Source organism: Nerophis ophidion, linkage group LG06, assembly GCF_033978795.1.
Source record: "Nerophis ophidion isolate RoL-2023_Sa linkage group LG06, RoL_Noph_v1.0, whole genome shotgun sequence".
Classification (NCBI taxonomy): Eukaryota; Metazoa; Chordata; class Actinopteri; order Syngnathiformes; family Syngnathidae; genus Nerophis; species Nerophis ophidion.
Window position 1 is genome coordinate 40,525,156 of NC_084616.1, and position 23,028 is coordinate 40,548,183.

At 41.3% G+C, this 23,028-nt stretch overlaps 1 protein-coding gene across 9 annotated transcripts in view; it reads right to left on the reverse strand.

Moving 5' to 3' along the window:
- prdm16 (PR domain containing 16) overlaps positions 1–23,028 on the reverse strand; it is a 583,842-nt gene that overhangs the window by 23,838 nt on the left and 536,976 nt on the right. For 3 of the 9 annotated variants that reach the window (XM_061903778.1, XM_061903783.1, XM_061903784.1), the window contains exons 5-12: positions 19,365–19,467; positions 14,272–14,473; positions 14,023–14,188; positions 12,193–12,346; positions 7,104–8,781; positions 6,891–6,978; positions 1,566–1,738; positions 1,352–1,429 (exon numbers count right to left, since the gene is read on the reverse strand). In XM_061903778.1, coding sequence (XP_061759762.1) covers positions 1,352–1,429; positions 1,566–1,738; positions 6,891–6,978; positions 7,104–8,781; positions 12,193–12,346; positions 14,023–14,188; positions 14,272–14,473; positions 19,365–19,467 — 2,642 coding nt within the window. Of the gene's footprint in view, positions 1–1,351; positions 1,430–1,565; positions 1,739–6,890; positions 6,979–7,103; positions 8,782–12,192; positions 12,347–14,022; positions 14,189–14,271; positions 14,474–19,364; positions 19,468–20,587; positions 21,061–23,028 lie in introns of those variants that run through there. The other 6 variants (XM_061903785.1, XM_061903779.1, XM_061903780.1 and 3 more) reach the window with 6 other exon arrangements.

The window sequence follows — 23,028 nt, forward strand, 5'->3', positions numbered from 1 at the left end:
ATTATTTTATCGCACATTTGCGTATGTTGTTTACATGCTTTTATTTTGTTAACGCCTTTTCTTAGCAAGATGGCGACGCCTCGGCGTCGAGGGGCTCTTGGTAAAGATGGAACATTTGGCAAAAATACCGGACAATTCTGCAAATTTCATGGCTGGCTTACAGCGTGGTCACTCCGGGATCACTTACGACCGCCAGACAATTCTGGATGTGGATAGAGCGGGCCGTTTTGGACTGAATGACGCGTGCTTGCTAGACCTGCTAGCTAGCATCGGAATACTTTGCCGGCTACATCCAGCGGCCTGTGAAGCAGCGGAGTATATGTGTTGTCTGTCTATTTATCAATAATGCAGACGAGGAGTGTTGGCTGAGTTCTTAACGTTTACTTTCAGAGCGTACATATCACAACATACAAGATGCCGTCATGGCGACACAGAACCTATACCGGGCTACCGCGCATGCTCGTCACTCCTGTTGCATGCTGGGTAGGGTAGTTATTTTTTTCCCTGGCTCATAACATCACAAATAGTACCATGTATATGCGTTCAGTTTATCAAAGCACCAAGCAAACAATCGGAAAATTCCCATCATATCAATTCCTAGATATGGTCATAATTATTTTAAGTGCACTACACAGAATAAACACAACATTATTAATATTGTTACTACGGATAATTTGATCAAAAATTCCCTAAAACAGCCCACTACCTATAATACAGGTTTTTTAAACATAAGATCCCGGATAAAAAAATGTTTCTGTTGTTACCTCAGAAATTGCCTGTTCAGATGTTATGATTGTGGCTCAGAGATTTGTATGTAGATTATATTTATTTTCCATAACAAACAGGATAACTTAAATACTCTGGCAGTGGCAATAAGCTTAAATGTTTGTATTTACATTTTTTGAATTGATTTTCATAAAATATGCTATATAACTGCTACTGTTTAACAAGGACTGATTTAAATTGTGTTTGCACAACAAATGTTTTGGCGCTTTTGTTCATGTGGGAGAATATTCCAATAAAGGTGCACAACACACTACTTTTGAATTCATTTTTGGGCTTTGCGTATACAATGCAGTTAATCGCGATTAATCGGAGAAATAGTGCGATTAACTTCAATTAAAATTTTTAATCGTTGCCCAGCCCTAATATATATATATATATATATATATATATATATATATTTATATTTTATGTGTCCATACAGGTGTGAGTGTTGGTCTATGTGTCCTGTGATTGACTAGTAGGCTCCAGCTCACCCGCAACCCTAATGAGGACAACGTATAAAAAAGGATGGATCTCTCTGGGAGAGAACCCCCCATCAGAATGCAGAATAAAGACAAATAAATACCTGTATGGCTGCTCGCCTGTATGCGTTCGCAAGTGTCTGGTGAGGTTTGCCGAGCGGGGGAAGATTTTCCCACAGTACCTTCATGGGAGAATCCGTCAAAAAAAAAAAAATACAGGAAGGGGAAAGAGTAACACAGACAAAAATATTTATTTGACCATTCCTGCAACACACACCCACAAAAACGTAATATGTGATAAGTTGCGGCTCCACTGACCTGCAGGCGTAGCGCTCCTTGCCCTTACGGAGGATCGCTTCCGAGAGTGAAGGCGGTGGCGAGCGGAAGTTGAAGAGTGGGTGAGCCGAATGCTGCAGCGAGTTGGGCGGGACGTCCAGTTTTAGGGCACCGAAGCTCTCCAGTTTTTCTGTCATGCTCTCCATGGCAGACATCTGGTGACATACATCATGTCTCTTTAGGGCAGTGTTTTTCAACCTTTTCTGAGCAGAGTCACCTTCTTTTCATTGGAAAAAAATCCAGAGGCACACCACCAGCAGAAATTGTTAAATAACGAAACTCAGTTGACAGTAAAAAGTCGTCGCAATTGTTGGATATGAATTCAAACCATAACCAACCATGCATCGCTATAGCTCTTGTCTCAAAGTACTGACACGACCTGTCACACCACGCCGTGACTTATTTGGACTTTTTTGCTGTTTTCCTGTGTGTAAAGTTTTTAGTTCTTGTCTTGTGCTCCAATTTTGGTGTTGATTGTCATGTCATGTATGGATGTACTTTGTGGACGACGTCTGCTCCACACGCTTTAAGTCTTTGCTGTCGTCCAGCGTTCTATTTTTGTTTACTTTGTAGCCAGTTCAGTTTTAGTTTCATTCTACATAGCCTTCCCTAAGATTCAATGCCTTTTCTTAGGGGCACTCACCTTTTGTTTATTTTTGGTTTAAGCACCAGACACCCTTTTACCTGCACGACATCTACAAAGCATGTAGCTACTGGCTGCCACCTACTGATATGGAAGAGTATTACACGGTTACACCGCCGAGCTCTAGGCATCATTGACACTCAACAACAACACAACATTTGTAGAATATAATTACTGGTTTGCAAAAAATATTTTTAACCCAAATAGGTGAAATTAGATCATCTCGCACCTGCACACCAGACTGTGTCTCACGGCACACTGGTGTAAAAACACTGCATTAGGGCAGTGTTTTTCAACCTTTTCTGAGCCGAGGCACATTTTTTTAATTGAAAAAATCCCGAGGCACACCACCAGCAGAAAACATTAAAAAATGAAACTCAGCAGCCGATATTGACAGTAAAAAGTCGTTCTTGCAATTGTTGGGTATAAATTCAAACCCTAACCAAGCATGCATCACTGTAGCTTGTCTCAAAGTAGGTGTACTGTCACAACCGTTACTTATTTTTGAGCTTTTTGGTGTTTTCCTGTGTGTAGTGTCTTAGGTCTCGTCTTGCGCTCCTATTTTGTTCTTGATTGGTTGTGGAAGCTGTCTGCTGCTCCACACGGTGTAAGTTTTTGTTGTCGTCCAGCATTCTGTCTTTGTTTACTTTGCAGACAGATCAGTTTTAGATTAGTTTTGCATAGCCTTCCCTAAGCTTCAATGCCTTTAGGTTTAAGCATTCGATACCTTTTTACCTGCACCCTGCCTCCCGCTGTGGTCTGCATATTGTGATCACAACAAACCATGTTCCCGACATCCACAAAGCAGTTAGCTACCTGCTGCCCCCTACTGATATGTAAGAGTATTAAACGGTTACTCTGCCGCACTCAAGACAGCACAGACACTCAACAACGGCACATTATTTGCAGATTATAAATACTGGTTTGCAAAAAGTAGTTTTAACCCAATTAGGTGAAATGACATCATCTCCCACGGCACACCAGACAATATCTCACTGTACACTAGTGTGCCGTGGCACAGTGGTTAAAAAACACTGCATTAGGGAGACACTAAGTGGTCGCAAAAGTATTGCTTCCGTAACCCTTCGCTCCTCCTGTTCTGTAAATCTTCACTTCTCCTATCAGGCCGGCAAACGCTTCAAGGAGCCATTGGAGGGTTCCACATGTGCCGCACTATAGAGTTTGAGAACCTCAACGGATAGCTGCTTCCCTTTGAGAAGCATGTGAACAAAGGGGAGTTATGTAGGAGTTTATTTGCCAAAAACAGCTTACATCCTTCCTATTTTAGCGAATAGGGGATGGGAGAGACACGGGGACAGACACTCCGTCGCGATGTGTTTACTCGCAGTCTGAGAACGAGCAGAGGGTGGGGGGGTGGGAGATGAGGGAGGCTATCCCGTCATAAGACCGAATTAGAGGTGGCATTGTGTTTGAGTCACTGGGAGGCTGAGACGTGCTTTCACACACAATACGGTGACTAAGAAGCTTAGAGTTTTAATGATCAGAAAAAACTTCCTGGGGACATTAGGACCAATTTTCCAAACTGTAACCCGCAAAGAAGCTTGTTTGTTGCTTCAGTTGCATGTAAGGATGCAGCTGTTCATTATCTTGGTAATTTATCAATTAGTCTGTCCGATTAATCAAGTAATTGGATAAAACTCACTTTATAGCCTCAGTGTGTATTTTAGAGGAAATTGTCAATCCTCAATCTTCATTCTTCTTTTTTTCAAATAAATGCACATCATCAACATTAAAACTACACGTTTGATAAAAAAAACTCTAGCAACTAAAATAATCCGCTGTTTGCCCGCAAATATATCACGGCAACCACACACCATCGCGTTAATGTGTGCTCTATGTCTAGAAACTACAGTATGTCTATGTATTTAAGGTTCCCAGCACTGAATGCGGTACGGACGTTACCAATTTTTATTAGTTAGAGTTAAAGTTAAAACATTAAAGTACCACTGATAGTCACACACACACTAAGTGTGGTGAAATCATCCTCTGCATTTGACCCATCCCCTTGTTCCAGGTGAGGGGAGCAGTGAGCAGCAGCGGTGGCCGCGCCCGGGAATCATTTTGGTGACTTAACCCTTAATTCCAACCCAAGATGCTGAGTGCCAAGCAGGGAAGCAATGGGTCCCATTTTTATAGTCTTAGTATGACTCGGCCGGGGTTTGAACTCGCGACCTACCGATCTCAGGGCGGACACTCTAACCACAAGGCTACTGAGCAGGTGGTAGTTACTGTCAATAAACGATTAATCGAAGTGACAGAATATAAATCTAAGCTTTTATCTAATCAAATTAATCGGTTTATTGTTCCGGCCCTGGTTCCCAGCAGGCACAAGACATTCATACAACGTTGATTATACGCACATGTCCTTTAAAACTGACTTTGAAACAATATTGCAAAAATAGTTGCATTTGTGAATGGAGACAATGTTGATGTCTGCCGTTGGATTCACATTGTTGGTTGAGAAATGACCACATTTCAATGGTCGAATCAACGTCACAACCCGACATTGACTAAACATCAGGAAGCATGTTGTTTTAAGTGTTGTAAAATATTGGTTGGAAAATGACAAAAATTTCACGGTCAAAACAACATCAGAACCCATTGTTGATTAAACAATGTCAAAAAGCATTTTGTTTCAACGTTAGGTTTAAGTTGCTCAAAGTCAAGACCGAATTCAACAAGTTCTCACGTTGTTTGAATGTCTTGTGCCTGCTGGGTTACACTGGGGCAAAAAAGTATTTAGTCAGCCACCGATTGTGCAAGTTCTCCCACTTAAAATGATGACAGAGGTCTGTAATTTTCATCATAGGTACACTTCAATTCTGAAAGACAGAATGTGAAAAAAAATCCAGGAATTCACATTGTATGATTTTTAAAGAATTTATTTGTAAATTATGGTGGAAAATAAGTATTTGGTCAACCATTCAAAGCTCTCACTGATGGAAAGAGGTTTTGGCTCCAAATCTCACGACACATGGCCCCATTCATTCTTTCCTCAACACGGATCAATTGTCCTGTCCCCTTAGCAGAAAAACAGCCCCAAAGCATGATGTTTCCACCTCCATGCTTCACAATAGGTGTGGTGTTCTTGGGATGCAACTCAGTATTCTTCTTCCTCCAAACATGACAAGTTGAGTTTATACTAAAAAGTTCTATTTTGGTTTCATCTGACCACATGACATTCTCCCAATCCTCTGCTGTATCATCCATGTATCCATTTTGGTATAAACTCAACTCGTCGTGTTTGGAGGAAGAAGAATACTGAGTTGCATCCCAAGAACACCACACCTACTGTGAAGCATGGGGGTGGAAACATCATGCTTTGGGGCTGTTTTTCTGCTAAGGGGACAGGACGATTGATCCGTGTTAAGGAAAGAATGAATGGGGCCATGTATCGTGAGATTTTGAGCCAAAACCTCCTTCCATCAGTGAGAGCTTTGAATGGTTGACCAAATACTTGTTTTCCACCATAATTTAAAAATATATTCTTTAAAATTCCTACAATGTGAATTCCTTGATTTTTTTTTCACATTCTGTCTCTCAGAGTTGAAGTGTACCTATGATGAAAATTACAGACCTCTGTCATCATTTTAAGGGAGAGAACTTGCACAATCGGTGGCAGACTAAATACTTTTTTGCCCCACTGTATGTGTTCTGGCAATTGGTCATGGCAGGGTTTTTTTTTGGAACATCAGAAGGGATTTTGACCCAAACTGAGTGAAAATTTGCTGTAATTGTCATGACAGTGCATGTTACGCTGCTTACCAGAAGAAACATAAAGGTGGCATGACCTAAAGATGATGTGAGGCACTTAATTCTTTCACTTAATTCCTTGTTTCATCAATTACCATTTTCAAAAGTCAAACATAAAATCTGTTATAGAGCAATCTCTATTAACCAGTGAATACAATCACAGTACCACATATTTGCAGCATCTCCAGAATCTCCACGGCTGACGAATGCAAGTGTTCATCGGTCCGCATATGCGGCGAGTTCCATGTATTGCAGAGTCACACTCAACAGATTTCCAGGTCAGATTAAACCGTTTCCCCAACAAGAGCCCCTCATTCTACTGGACACAAACACAGGATGTCCTTGATGGACATGGTGCTATTATCTAGCCAGCCAGCCCGCCACACAGAAAAAAATAAAAACTTGGAGGAGGTTGAATTATTAGCAGGCCTGTGGGCTCCCAGTGCGTGGAACAATGCCACGGCTAAGATTAGCCAACCGAGACATTTTGCTACCATTGAAATGCTTAGTATTCTATTTTTTATTAGCATTAATACTATCATTCTTAACAATCAAGATTTGTACAGACAGCCAGGACCCGGGGACCGAGGAACAATGCGAGTGATTATCAAAGGGACTGCAAGACTGTCTTCTAGAAAAAAGGTAGAAATGACTAAGTCCACAGGCGCCATTCAATAAACAAAGGAAGAAGCCATACAGCCCTTGAGAACATCGCTTCAGCGGTGAAGAATAATGGTGCATCAATTTAAGTTTGAGCATCGTGGGATGCAGAAAGGGAGCATATTCACATAATACTGAAAATACCAAATAACATCTGGTCACATTTGGTAACAAGGTGCACATTTTCTGCAATTGCAGGTTTTCTAGAAATGTGTGTAGGTGTACTGTACCTGTGGATGAAAAAGTTGAGGTGAGGGCCTAAGGAACTTCTCCTTCAGAGCTCCTACAGGGTCAAGTAGCTTCCTCTTCTCCACCCTGCTGGACCAACAACGAGGCAGAGGGTTACGTACCAAGGTCAGAGATCATCTGATCAAGAACACCGTTCTCGACTAACATGGCTTATGTGTGAGTAGAGGTTAGTGGTCCAATTGGAGCAGAAATACCTGTATATGGGGTCCATGAAGAAGGCGGAGGGTTTGGCGTAGTGTAGAGGCGGCGGTTGGTGTGGATGTGCTTGCGGTTGCTGGTGAGGTGCCATAGGGGACTGGTGCAGTGACTGGGAATGGGCATGTGGAAAGCCGGGAGCTTCATCCTTGATCGACACCCCTTTTCCAACTCCGTAGACGTGGTTGTTTTGACCGTGGGGTTCGGCCGCCATGCCATTGTGACCCACTCGGCTTCGGCTGTTAATGCTGAGGTCCAGCGGTTGTTCTTCACTGCTTGATATTACTGAAGGACCGCTGCTGCTCCCAGTATTAGTGTTTGGATTTGAGGGTTTAGTAGGAGATGGAGGAGATAACTTGCTTTCCTTGGGCTTTGTGCTGAGATCAAATGGTGATTCTCCCGTCTGAGTCGGTGCAGCACCAAGAGCACCAGAAACCATCTTATGCAGTTGCTCACGAGGTGACTTAGGCTCCCCCTTAAAGAACAGGCCAGACGTGAGGGCACCTCGATCGGTGCTAAATGGGTAAAGGGAGTTGTGGAAATTGGGTAGGAACTGGAAGGGAAACATGGAGTGGTAGGGCAATGGACCCATCTTCTTCTCTTGATGGAGGCCTATGAAACCTGGACCAAAGTATTTCTCAGCAATAGAAGCAATGGCTTTGATGGAGTCAGTGGCCGCGTTAGGATTCATGGTGGTGGGCGGGAGCGCTTGCTCATCGGGAGGAGGGAAAAAAGAGTGCTGTGTTGATGCAGAGGACAAAAATGGACGATCGATGGAGAGATTGCCTGAATTGGACACAGCTGGTAACACTCTGCTGTTGGTGTCGTCTAAGCGGTGTCCATCTTGATTTGATAGGGCCACGGATGACTTCCGTCTTTTGCCGTTGCGCTCACGTTCACTGTCTCCATCGCTCTCCAAGTCGGAACCATCGCCGGAGGCCGTACCAGTTGTGGTGTCCAAATCCGTTCCGCTTGTGGTATTGACGTCTTCGAGGTCGCTGCCATCTGAAATGTCTGCCATCTTGGATTTGGGTTTCGCCTCTCCACCAGAGGAGAAATCCAGTTTAGTCTCGCTATCTTTGTCCTCAGCCAGGCTTTTACTGTTGCCTCCATTACTGTTTGTGGAGCTAACCAAGGACAATGGAGGGCCGTCTAAAGGACTCTGAGGGAGCTTGACCTCTTGAGTGCTGCTGCCAAGGGGCGTCTTCATCATAGAACTCGCTGGCAATAACGGCGGTCGTGGATAGAGCGATGGGGGAAAGATGCCTGGGAAACCGTGAGGGAGGGATGGGAACCCATGAGGTCCTGGCGAGAAGGGCAAGCCAGCATGAGGGTGAGGTCTGGAAGGAAAGTAGTCAGTGAAGCCTAAACCTGACTGGTTCAGACCAGGAAGGTGGGAGTGGTGGGACTTGGCCTTAGCAATGATAGGGCTGGAGCTCATGGGGATGCCGGGATTGAACATCCCCGTCGAAGAGCCGTAATGGTTTTTGCCCTCGCAAAAGCGGCGGTGCTTGTTTAGGGAAGAGGTAGTGCTGAACAACTGGCCACAGTCTTTACACTTTATCTGAGTGCGGCAGTCAGCGTGCATGCGCTTGTGGCGACAGAGGTTGGAGAACTGGGTGTAGGACTTGTGGCACACCTCACCTGGGGGTACAAGAAGACGCAGCCCATCAGGGCCTGGTTAAACCCTTTTTAACACTGTCTCTAACTGTGTAAACCAAAGTATACGCAACACAAACAACGCATGTGAATGCAAATCTGGGGTGAGGAATTGCTTTGGCTATGGGTTACGGGTACAGCGTGGACTCATTTTAGTCCATTGTAGAGTACAGTGGTACCTCCGGTTTCGTGTGCCCCACCTTTCGTAGCAATATGTTTTCTACAAAAGTATAGCATCTCAGATATCGTACGGCCAAACATTGTGCCTAACAAACTAATCTGTTTGTGCGCACTTGTGTCATTGTGCTACCTCGATTGCCCGTACAAAGAATCCCACACATTGCTCAGTCTTGTCATGTTATTAATACCCAGCGTGAATCCAATCGTGTCTTTATTACAAAACGTGCCTGTGTTTGCCTACTTTCAACTCCCCACCCAACAGTGTTTTTCCGCCAGTTCCGTCTACAGTCTATGACATCATCACTGGTTGATTGTGTGGTTCTTAGCTAACCAACACAGTAGGACCACAAGTCTCTGTGTTTTTTTTTAAGTGAGTGGGCTACACAATAACCAAACATGGGGCCAGAAAAAGTTGCAAATTCAAGGACATTTTATAGTAGAACATCAATTTATGAACCCCTCATTGTACGAACTTTTGGATTTATGAACAGACCGAATAAAATATATTTTATGTTCACAAATCTCGTCTTTGTGTATGAACACTTCCTTCAACTGTTGTGTGCCTCGCAGCACAGTCATTTTGTGCTCAGAAGCACAGCCATTGTGGGCGGGCTGATTGATTTCCGGTGTTAATTTAGTCAGCACAGCAGTGAGGTCGCTAATTACTGTGCTAATTGCTTCTTTGTGTGTTTTTAAGTGTTTTTTTTAGCCTTTTCACAGCATTTTTTTAGTTATCCTAGCTCAATATGAGTCCAAAGAAAGCAATGAACAAGCAACGTGTGGTTTGAAACATTTAGGAATTATCTACAGCATTGTCGACACTGCCTCATCTCTATTCTTCTGCCTCACACCAAGAAAATTACCCAAGAAGGTAAAGAGGATTTAATTAATTGTTTTTAAATTCCTAATCATTGTAGCGACCTGGCTGTTAAATGTAAGGTGTTTTGTAATTTCAAACTGTGAGTGCACCAACGGGGTTAGTGACAGTGTGTGTGTGTGGGTCAGCAGGGTGGCCGGACATGAGGACAGTTTAGCTTGTTGTTGTTTTTTTGGTTTGTTATTAAATAGATGGATGTTCAATCACCCCCTTGTTATGTTTGTTTGATATACAGTACTGTATAGCATTCCATATTGTGTTCCAAATGTACACATTTTTACGTACATATGGATTTTTTTCGGGTAACCCATAATTTATGTTTACATTGTTAGTTTTGCTTAAATATACAAACTTGTCTATCACTAACCCTAAACAGGAACTAATCAAAAGCCTGATTTACGAAACATTTATGTGTACTAAAAGACATGCAAACTTGATAGCACATGCAAAGCTGAGCTACTCAACATGTGCAAAGTGAATGGCATCTGTTCAGTGAGCATAATAAGGTGTGCAATTTATTTTGTGTCTCTGTCTTCATTAACTTGCCTAGTATATGTTGATTAGGAAAACGTCCACAATACTGGGAGGAGAAGATGCAAATAAAATTATTTAACATGCACAGTGTGATTTATCAACACTCATCACCATTTTGAGAGCACTATTTTTCGGTTTATTTAGCACGTCTGAAAACGTACATGCAAACAGGATCAGTAACGCTGATTGACAGAGAATCCTCCGTCATATGCTTGTGTCAATATCTTTACATGGTCTGTCAGAAATAAAAAAATATTAGACATATTGTCAATTAGGCAACATAATTTTATAATTTTATAGCTGCATGCGTGGTGACATAAAGGGCTGACTAAAGCAAATTCAACTGATGTGTTTTGGTGACTGCTGGCATTTTTTAATGCTGTTTGTTTTTTCATGTATAATATATATTATAACATATCTCCTATATGAAAAAAAACTTCTTGAGGTCTGCAATTTTTGGGTCTTGAGCACAGTAAGTGCAGCCTCTCCCGTGACCAAAAACCCCCAAAAAGGACAAAAAAGTGGATTCCGTTGTAGATGCACTTTGGACTTTGTCTGAAATACTCATAAAATGTGGTAGATGTCTCCGGCATGTTTGAAAACGTAGCAACTACCACAGGTCGGAACGTGAAAAAATGAATGCGGAGTAAATAAATGATAAATAAATGGGTTGTACTTGTATAGCGCTTTTCTACCTTCAAGGTACTCAAAGCGCTTTGACACTACTTCCACATTTACCCATTCACACCCACATTCACACACTGATGGAGGGAGCTGCCATGCAAGGCGCCAGCCAGCACCCATCAGGAGCAAGGGTGAAGTGTCTTGCTCAGGACACAACGGACGTGACGAGGTTGGTACTAGGTGGAAATTGAACCTTGGACGCTCGGGTCGCACACGGCCACTTTCCCACTGCGCCACGCCGTCCCTAAATGATCACAAATTAATTTCTCAAAAAAATCCTCATTTAGATAGGGCGATCTGCACCATTGCACCGGTCGCCCTGGGGGGTCTCCACTTCTGCGGTCCTCTCCAAGGTTTCTCATTGTCATCCCGCTGGGTTGAGTTTTTCCTTGCCCTGATGTGGGATCTTAACTGAGGATGTCGTTGGGGCTTGTGCAGCCCTTTGAGACACTTGTGATTTAGGGCTATAAAAATAAATATTGATTGATTGATTGAATGAGTGAATTGTACGCATTCTTCGTCGATTGCGTGTAGTATTAGAATCTTAGTAAATTAGGCCCTGATTCTGTAAATCCAGGTTTCAATGTATTGCGGATGTTCTCCCGAAGTGTGTTTGTCATTCTTGTTTGGCCCTCATCGCAGGGCCAACACAGATAGACAGACAACATTCAGACTCACATTCACACACTAGGGACCATTTAGTGTTGCCAATCATCTTATACCCAGGTGCATGTCTTTGTAAGTGGAAGGAAGCCGGAGGGAACCCACGCATTCACGGGGAGGACATGCAAACTCCACACAGAAATACCCCAAGCCCGGGATTGAACCCTGACTACTCAGGACCTTTGTATTGTGAGGCAGACGCACTAACCCCTCTTCTACTGTGAAGCCCATAAAATATATAATTATATGAAATTATTGTTCATATTTTTGGGTGTATGGAACGGATAACTTGGATTTGCTTTATTCCTTATAGGTTTTCGTACGATTCGGTCTTTGTTTTGGAATGGATCACCAACAAAAACCGTGGTACCACATAAATTGATTAGCCCGCCACAATCTAGATAATTGATCCATGCAAATGAACATAAATTGATGCGTGTGGTTCAAAACGCGCGGTATCGGATCAAAAAGGGTAACGGACTGTGACTTACAAATAAAAGGTTTGACACTGCTGTGGATGTGCTTATGCTGTTTGAGCCCTGATGAGGTGGCAAAGGTCTTTCCACATTCAGGACAAGTATGAGCTCTCGCCCCCACATGTTGGGAGCGGATGTGACGCTGTAGGTTGCTGGGATCTGTGAACACCTGAAATGCACAACAATGTAGAATCACATGAATATTTTACTTGAACAGCACCAATAATGATACTTGAATTATGATATTTATCCACACATGGTATGAACCTCGCTATAGAAATACACTATATTGGCCAAAGTATTTGGCCACCTGTCTAGACTCACATATGAACTTGAAGTGCCATCCCATTTCTAACCCAAATGGTTCAATATGATGTTAGTCCACCTTTTGCAGCTATAACAGCTTCAACTCTTCTGGGAAGGCTGTCCACAAGGTTGTGGAGTGTGTTTTTAGGGCTTTTCGACCATTCTTCCAAAAGCGCAAAGGTGAGGTCACACGCTGACGTTGGTCTAGAAGGCATGGCTCTCAGTCCCCGTTGTAAATCATCCCAAAGGTGTTCTATCGGGTTCAGGTCAGGACTCTGTGCAGGCCAGTCGAGTTCATCCACACCAGACTCAGTCATCCATGTCTTTATGGACCTTGCTTTGTGCACTGGTGCACAGTCATGTCGGAAGAGGAAAGGGCCTGCTCCAAACTGTTCCCACAAGGTTGGGAGCATAGAATTGTTCAAAATGTTTTGGTAATACTTGCCAACCCTGAGACTTCAAAATCCGGACAAATGGTGGGCGGGGGAGGGGGGGGGCTGTTGAGATGGGCGGGTTTGGTATTAGCGGAGGTGTATATTGTAGCGTCTCGGAAGAGTTACTGCTGCAAGGGGTTCTGGGTATTCATTCTGTTGTGTTTATGTTGTGTGACGGTGCGGATGTTCTCCCGAAGTGTGTTTGTCATTCTTGTTTGGTGTGGGTTCACAGTGTGGCGCATATTTGCAACAGTGTTAAATTTGTTTATACGGCCACGCTCAGTGTGACCTGTGTGGCTGTTCATCAAGTATGCCTTCCATTCACTTTTGTGTTTGTTAAAGCTGAGGCTGTGGCTGAGCCGGCAGGCTGTTTGATTGGAGGAAAAGCGGATGTGACGACAGGTTGTAGAGGACGCTAAAGGCAGTGCCTTGAAGGCACGCCCCCGATAGTGTTGTCCGGGTGAAAAATGGCAGAAATTCGGGATATTGGTTGCCCCGGGAGATTTTCGGAATGGGCACTGAAATTCGGGAGTCTCCCAGAAAAATCGGGAGGGTTGGCAAGTATCTTTTTGGTATCCTGGAGTATTCAAAGTTCCTTTCACTGGAACTAAGGGGCCAAGCCCAACTTTTGAAAAACAACCCCACATCATAATTCCTCCTCCACCAAATTTTACACTCCTACCACTGCGTGGCTGAGTTGTTGTTGTTCCAAGAATCTTCCATCCATCCCTCCATTTTTTACCGCTTGTCCCTTCCTAAGCTGCATTTGGGCGGAAGGTTGCGTACACCCTGGACAAGTCGCCATCTCATTTTAGCCAAAGTCTTTCATTTTCTTATAATTAAGCCGACAGTTGACTTTGGCATTTTTAGGAGCGGGCAAATTTCATGACTGGATTTGTCAGTTCCAAACTGGAAATCACTGATTTCCAGTTTCTTTCACAAATATTTGTAGAAACAGTCTCCATGCCGAAGTGCTTGATTTTATACACCTGTGGACACCTGATTCTCATCATTTGGATGGTTGGCCAAATACTTTTGGCAATATAGTGTACATACTGAAATAAGTGAATCTGTTAAAAGCCTGTGTGTTCAGTGCACCACTTACGTGCCGGGTGTGCTGTACCTTATCACAATTTTCACACTCAAAGCGCTTGCCGCTGTCATGTGACATCTGGTGACGGATGAGGTTGGACTTCCAGTTGAAGGCTTTGGGACACTGGTCACATTTGTACTCCCTCTCCTCCGTGTGGACTATCATGTGTTGGCCCAGACTTCATGCACACAATTAGGTCCAATTAACCAAAACCGCCACATTAGCAGCCGCTGAAGTGAGAGCGTCCGAGTGGTGTTTTACCTGTATTCATTTGGGAAGATCTTCTCACAGTCTTTACACTCATAGACGGGCTCATCGCTGTCCTCCCGCTCCTGTTTGAAGTCTTCTCTCAGGGTGTCAAAGATAGAGCCTGCACTGGTGCACGAGTACTTCTGGTGCCGCCGCAACTCCAGCGTCGAGGAGAACAGCTCATCGCAGTCTTCGCAGCGGTACATCTGCTCATCTGGACGCACAAAACAACAATTTGGCGGTCACACTGCAAACATGGACCAGGGATTTACAGCATCTGACAGCAATGCAATCAATATTTCACAAATTACTGTAAAAAGCATTTAACATCACTGTAAATTACAACACATATTACTGTGAAAGTAATGCAATTATTAGCCAGAATGTACACAAACTTTTTTTCCGGACTATAAGTCGCAGTTTTTTTCATAGTTTGCCGAAGGTTGGGTGCGACTTATACTCAGGAGCAACTTATGTGTGAAATTATTAACACATTACCGTGAAATATCAGATAATATTATTAAGCTCATTCACGTAAGAGACTAGGATTTCATGCGATTTAGCAATTAGGACTGAAAGATTGTTTGGTAAACGTATAGCATGTTCTATATGATATAGTTATACCTACTCAGTGGCTTAGTGGTTAAAGTGTCCGCCCTAAGATCATACCAAAGACTATAAAAATGGGACCCATTACCTTCCTGCTTGGCACTCAGCATTAAGGGTTGGAATTGGGGGTTAAATCACCATAAATGATTCCCGGGCGCGGCACTGCTGCTGCCCACTGCTCTCCTCACCTCCCAGGGGGTGATCAAGGGTGATGGGTCAAATGCAGAGACTAATTTCGCCACACCTAGTGTGTGTGTTACAATCATTGGTACTTTACTTTTTAATTTATAGTTATTTGAATGACTCTTACCATAATATGTTACGTTAACATACCAGGCACCTTCTCAGTTGGTTATTTAAACGTCATATAACATACACTTATTCAGCCTGTTGTTCACCATTCTTTATTTATTTTAAATTGCCTTTCAAATGTCTATTCTTGGTGTTTGGTTTTATCTAATAAATTTCCCCCAAAAATGCGACTTATATATGTTTTTTTCCTTCTTTCTTATGCATTTTCGGGAGGTGCGACTTATACTCCGGAGCGATTTATACTCCAAAAAATACGGTAACTTTTTTTTTTTAGTGCGATGCAATAAGACGGCCTATAATTACATTTACCCAAATGTACTTACTGTACGTATGCATCTGTTTTTATTTACGTACATTTAAACCCAAAATGTATCGTATTATTTTCAGTTCCGTTCAGTTTCAAACATTTCAAGTTGTTTCATTACAAGACGTCCGAAAAGGAGTAGGAAGAAGCAGAGCTTATTTAATCCTACCCCTTTTCATACCGTTCCAATTTTATCCAATTTCCTTGTTCTCTGTAACAAAACAGTGAACAAATAAATAATAAATAAATAATATACCATAGTAAGGAAACAAATATTAAATACATGAATAATATTTATCTAAAAAAATAAAAATAATAATAATAATAATTCCAGACGTTCATTATATTTCTTGTTCTGTGTACTTTGTGAACATTTGTATTTTGAACAGCCTCTTAAACTGAATCACAGTCGATTGGCGATTGTTGACCTTTTTTGATCTTTGAACAAAAAATGGCAAATTAACACGTCAAAGGATTAGAAAAACAATATCCCCCAAAATTATAAAATTATTTTTAATTTTTTTTGACAATTTCTAGGAAACACATTCACCATTTGCACCACTCTAGAGGATGCTGGTGTCCTCCAGCATAATATAGAAGGGGTATCCAAAGTGCGGCCTGGGGGCCATTTTTAATTCTAAATAAACAAGTCCTAAATTAGAACATTACACCCACAAAAAAATAAAACCAGTACAATCAAGCCCCCCAAAAAACAAAAAACATAAATATCATAAAATTAAAAAAATGTAATAAAAATAAAATCATAAATAAAACAAAAATAAAAAATAAAAATAAAGCTTGATTAATAAAATAAAAAAATAAAGCTTGATTACTGTGTGCTACTGTGCCTTCTGTCGTGTACACATTTCTTGCAACATATATTACGTTTTAGAGTGTGCTAAGGCCCTTAAAAAGGTTTAATTGGGGGAACAATAAAAGTAATATAAGTAAGGAATAATAATAATAAAAAATGAAATATCTCAAGAGGGTTAATAGATATTACATGAATTTACTTTGTTACCTATAACCAGGGCAGCCCCACCCTATAAGGCCGTGCGTGGGGACCCGCAATCCACAGGGTCGCCCCCACGTTTTGTGTAACATATCAAATAGCTCCCGAGGTGCAAAGAATAAGTGCCTGGACAGTTAAACTGAGGTGTTGGGTTCAAATCCCAGCCGTAGTTAATTTTAGAACGTTGATACGTTCATATTTTCATAATGCTAAAAAAAAAATAATTGCAAAATTAAAAATTAAAAAAATGTAACTGGAGGCTCCAAAAATAATTCAGCCTGTGGAGGCCTTTATTGCTTATTTAATTTAAAGACTAAAGTACCCATGATTGTCACACACACACTAGGTGTGGCGAAATTATTCACTGCATTTAACCCATCACCCTTGATCATCACCTGGGAGATGAGAGCAGTGAGCAGCAGCGGTGGCCGCGCCCGGGAATCATTTTTGGTGATTTAATCCCCAATTCCAACCCTTGATGCTGAGTGATAAGCAGGAAGGTAATGGTCTTTTGGTATGACTCGGCCGGGGTTTGAACTCACGACCTATACCAATTACATATGTAGATGATTTGTTCAGATAATTTAGCATGCATTGTAATGGTGTTGTCATATCATCTTATAGCCACTTTTTGTGTCAATTTCTGTCAATTTACCGGATGAAAATATAGCTCAACTAACATTTTGGGATAAAATCCACGCCTGCGTCAACAAATCTACCAATGTAGCAGTCTATAGCCTTTTCTCTCTGTGTTAGTTACATCTCAATTGACTCCCATTTAAGTGGCAAACAACAACAACAACCAATGCAATTGACATTTGCATAAAATGGAAATCAATTAGCGGTGAAACATATAGCCTTCATTAGCACCGGTGATTGCTTCTTCTTTGCCTAAAGTGTTGCAGGGGGGGCTGCATGAGTCACAGTAGGGGCCGGTCGTTTCCCTTCCGTGTCGATAACCTTTACAATACTTCTCACCAGCGAGGTCAAATGCATAAAAACTGCGGCCGGCCCTTACAGTACAATAGCGAGTTCCTGAGTGTGAGTCCAAGTTCAACAGCGGTGGAAGGGGCGGCGGCGGGTAGGGGGGGGGGGGGGGGCAATGGAGTCTCTTTGTGCATGGTGAGGAGTGTGCATGTGGGCTTTCTTTTTTTTGTACAGAAAAGAATGAGCACGGAGGGCCAAGGTGGCGCCGATAGTACCCACACCTGCCAACTGAAAACACACACATGCAGCCGCCCGCCATTGCAATGGGTTTATCTGCACCGGCTTCACCCGGTTGACCGTTTTAACCAGCTGCACCTTCTCCGGCACGTTAAAAAGCATTAACAAGCAACATGCACAGGTAAAAAAAAAAAGACCCCGCTGGTCAGGGGGCCACTACATGCAGGACTCACATGCTAAAATAAATAGCACTTGCTTTTAGTGTTGCACACTTTTTCACACTTCCAGCAAGAAAGTGGGACTGGAGTGCACAAACAATGCTTCCCCTTGAAGTTGATAAATGCTCCGAAAAGGTCACTCGAGTATGCATTCATGTGCATCAAATGCTTCCCCCCCACCCCCCACCCGTCTTTTCCTCAAACTGGTGGCTTTTATAAAGAGGAGGCTAATGACTCTCTTGGAGATGATTGGAAGCACAATCATGTGTAGTTTAGCAGCTAATCTGGGAGCATGGGTGACATCTCAGGGGACTCCTCAAGTCTCTGAGACTTCTAAATCTTGTTCCGATAAACCGTGCACAACCTCAAAAAATAAAAAATAAACCCAAAACAAATCACACACACAAGAAAAGAAGCAACTTTTTTTTTTGCCCCCTGTTTTTAGATGGCTGGGAAAATGATCACCATCACACACACAACAAATAAAATGCTGCTCCTTTAATATCCCTTTATCACGTAACACACACACACACACACACACACACACACACACACACACACACACACACACACACGCACACACACACACACACACACACACACACACACACACACACACACACACACACACACACACACACACACACACACACACACACACACACTCTGGCGGCTGCTGCATGTCTGTTGCCACAGAGGAATTGAACGCTTCATTTACACACTCATATGCTGCTTATTTGCGCGCCGCGCGCACACACACACGCACACACACACGCACACACACACACACACACACACACACACGCACACGCACACGCACACACACACATGCACGCACGCACGCACGCGCACACACATTTTGGCTTCACACAAACACACACACTTTGGCTTCATTTCGCATGCAAGAAAAGCTGCAAAATGACCTACTTTCTCTCACACGTGTCAACAATGCATGACAAAACTTTTTTTTTTTTCTCTTGACTTGGTTTCATGCATAAGGGTTGGAAGCATAATTTAATGAAAAAATAGGACCTCTAAATTTGTATTCATTTGAAGCCAGTAAAAAATGGTGCCAATAACAATAATTTCCTTTTTGAATGATACACTGTATATTTAGGGACAATTGGAGTATCATTCTTCTACAGACAACTAATTAAAACAAACCCAAGTTTAGTCAAATTTGCACAAATAGTTGGATTTCTCACTCACCTTGACTTAACATAACAAAGTGTAATATCATATTTTACAGTTATTGGCAGGGCTCTTAAATACTACATTGAGTGTTATTTATGAATGGAATAATTGAGTTTACTGAAGGAAAATAAGTGTGTGTAGTGAGCATATATATATATATATATATATATATATATATATATATATATATATATATATATATATATATATATATATATGAAATATATGAATCAGGTTTTAGTTTGGAGTTTGTTTTCAAATGTGTGCTAATGAGGCGCGTTAGTCTTCTTACCTTGTAAGTTGGGCGCCATGGATCCCTCTGGGAAAATGCCGTCCTTCATATAAACTAAAAGCTCCTCCCCTGCCTCAATGTCCCGGACACTTTTATAATAAAACTGCAGAGAGAAGGAGAAAAAAATTGATTAATATTATAACTGTGAAAATGTAATTTTTGCCCAATTACTGTTGCTTTATGTTGAAATTAAATGACGTTGACAGGACTATAAAACACAATAGGGGAATAAATACAGTTCTCTGTTTAATATATAAAAAAACATTCTGGACGAAATTCAAACGGTTTCCATAATTGACACATTAATTAAAATATGTATTTAAAAAAAACAAAACAACGAATTTAGATGTAAAATATTAAAAAACGCACATGTGTTATGGTGGAAATTTAACTAAAAATGTCATATTCATGAGCACTTTTTTTTTGCCTCCACAACAAAAGGCATGGTGTCCGATTTTTTTCCTTTTTTTTAATAAATCCGTATTTGTTTTTAACGTGATTTTTTTTATGTCACTTAAATTAGGTGTAGATACACCTGCAGAAATTGACACAACAAAAATATCAGACAATACAACAACATAAACAAAATAAACAATCAAATAATAAACAATATTTCATTGTTAAGATTTTAATGTTTGATTGATTTTTTTTTTTATGTTTTGTATTGTGTTTTATATGTTCAATGGATCTTAAGGTCTGCAATAAAGATTGATGATGAAAGTGAAATTAACAAATATAGGATGCACATGTAGTTATAAAAATGTGCAATTAATATGTCATGTTCATCCAACTGATATCCATATAGTTTACACAACAATATAGAACGAATTTGTACGCCAAGCACGTTATTCACCATGAATTGATTAACGTGGACCCCGACTTAAACAAGTTGAAAAACTTATCGGGGTGTCACCATTTAGTGGTCAATTGTACGGAATATGTACTGTACTGTACAATCTACTAATAAAAGTTTCAATCAAAATTCGCATACGGCCTTAACAAAGCTGCAGCATGCAATCCCATGTGTGGCCACAGGGAGGCTCTCCAGACCAATTGGAGGACATGCTCACGCACGCACACCACTTAAAAAAAATAAAAATAACACACACTTAAAAAAAACAAAAAACTAACAGGAGTTTGTAGGATAAAGTTGATATGACACACGGATCTTTATAGCAATATTTTCGTCATAATTATGAGCATTTAATTGCTCCAGGCCTGACCTTTCTTCGGAAGAGTTGAGAAAGTTGCGCGGCGGTGCGCAGAGCCTCCAGCTGCACTAGCACGTCAGTCCCGGCGGAGTTAGCCACGCAACCCATGCTGGGCTCGCCCGCCGACACCTCCCGGACTCCCCGGAGCTGGACGGAGCCGGAGGTGGGGTTGACTTCGGAAGCCTCGGAGCGGCCAGGAGTTGCGCGCGCGCGCGTCCGGTGATGAGGCGCTGCTCCTCTGCGCGGCTGCTGGATCGGCGGCGGAGGTTCGAAACCGCTGCTGGCTGCCCTTTGGTTTCTTCTTTGGGCTTTTCTCTAATCTAATCTAGTCAGGGAGTCCTCCAAGACGATGATGATGAAGATGAGTCGCTCTCTTTCTCTCTCTTAGTGGTTCCTCCTCATGGCCCCCAGTGCTCTCTCTCTCTCTCTCTCTCTCTCTCTCTCTCTCTCTTTCTCTCTCTCTCTCTGGTTCCCCGCCGGCCACTCCTCCTCATCTTATCTCCACGCCAAAAGCACCGATCACACATCTAATATTGATGTCCATAACCATAAAGCATGAAAGCAGTGGGCCCACGCCCACCCAATGAAGAGCAAACATACACGCGCGCACACACGCGCGGAATCTGAATTAAACAAATACTTCAGTAAAAAAAAAAAAAAAAAAAAAGAAAAAAAAAAGGGACAAGCGGTAGAAAATGGATGGGTGAATAAGTAATGCATGACGCATTGGGGTGGTATGGACCGGTTAGTAGAGTGGCCGTGCCAGCACACTTGAGGGTTCCAGGTTCGATCCCGCCCTCCTAGTCACTGCCGTTGTGTCCTTGGGCAAGACACTTTACCCACCTGCTCCCAGTGCCGCCCACAACTGGTTTAAATGGTAACTTAGATATTGGATTTCACTATGTCAACGCGCTTTGAGTCACTAGAAAAAAAGGCTATATAAATATAATTCACTTGACTGTTATTTACAACCTGCTGTTAAAAATTCACAGACAGACAGGTGGGGAATTTCAAAATAAACCAAATTGTCATTTGCAAAATAAATCACACTTTAAAAACTTTAGTACATTTTATTTTGGAAATCTCTGATTCAAATCATTTTAGCTGGATTTTTGGTATTTTTGTTTCATGCAGTCAACGTGTATTTTTAAAATGATAGATTATTTGTGAAACAATCTAATAAAAACAATTGTACTTCTTGTTTACATTTAAATACATACACATAGCAGCATACAATCCTTAATTTCATTAATTATTTCGGCAACACTTTAGTATGTGGAACATATTCACCATTAAGTTCATTTTTAATTTATTTTCGTTCATTTTTCAATTATTCATTTATTTCAGACAATGCCATTAAACTTAAAAGTACAAGGTCGACAATACAGAATAATATACATTTATATAATGCAAAAAGTAATGCAAACATGATTGTCCAGTTTTGCCTGAAAGGGAGTGGGAAGAAGATCATTTATTTAATCCCACCTTCCAGTTCTCCATTCAGTGATTAAGACATTGAGATTTATTGTTACTTTGTTTAAGGATTATACACATGTTGTATCATAGTGGCATTACCACTGGTAACAATAATTATTACACTGTAATAACAACGAAGGAAGAAGGAAACTACCATCAACAATGGTAATAAACATAGCAATAATGGTAAGGAAACATTGAGCACATGTTAACACTTTGAGATAGTTGCTTATTAACATGCAAATGATGAACATATTGGCTCTTAATTAGTCATTATTATTACTAAGTACTTATTAATGCCTTATTCTCTATGGCCTTATTCTACAACCAGCAAGCCAGTAACTAAGAGTCTACCCTCAATAACCTCAGAATTATTGCTTATTAGTAACCCCCAACCTGAACCCTAACCCTTATATGTTCCCCTAGTGTCCAAATAACTCTAAATTAAGTCTTTGTTACTTAGAATATGTTCTCCATAGTAAAGTGTTCCCATTATTTCAATTGAAAATAGATGTAACAAAAAAAAAAGAGGCCTTCACTGTCAGTTGTAAATAGTAGTTTCAGGGGATATCACCAACTTTAAGGCATATTTTAATGTTAGCAGGACAGGTTTGACACTTCAATATTGCAAGACTATTACTGTGTATATATAACTTACACTTATTTAGCTATACATTTAGCAATACAATTAAATAGTATTTAGTATTTTTCTAAGTGTTAACAAGAGAGAAGGCCACTTTAAAACTGTGCTTTGTATTCAGACAACAATGTAATGTATTGTGGAATACTTGACAGTTACAAATGTTTTATGCTTAAATATTTCATTTACTTGTTTCAATCAATATAAATGCACCTATTGGGAATTCACCAGTCACTATATATAATTTTGAATCGCTTCATTAATTATTATTATTATTTTTTTTCAATTTATTGGATTTAATTGTACCAAAACACTGATGCATAATTCCCCATGTTAT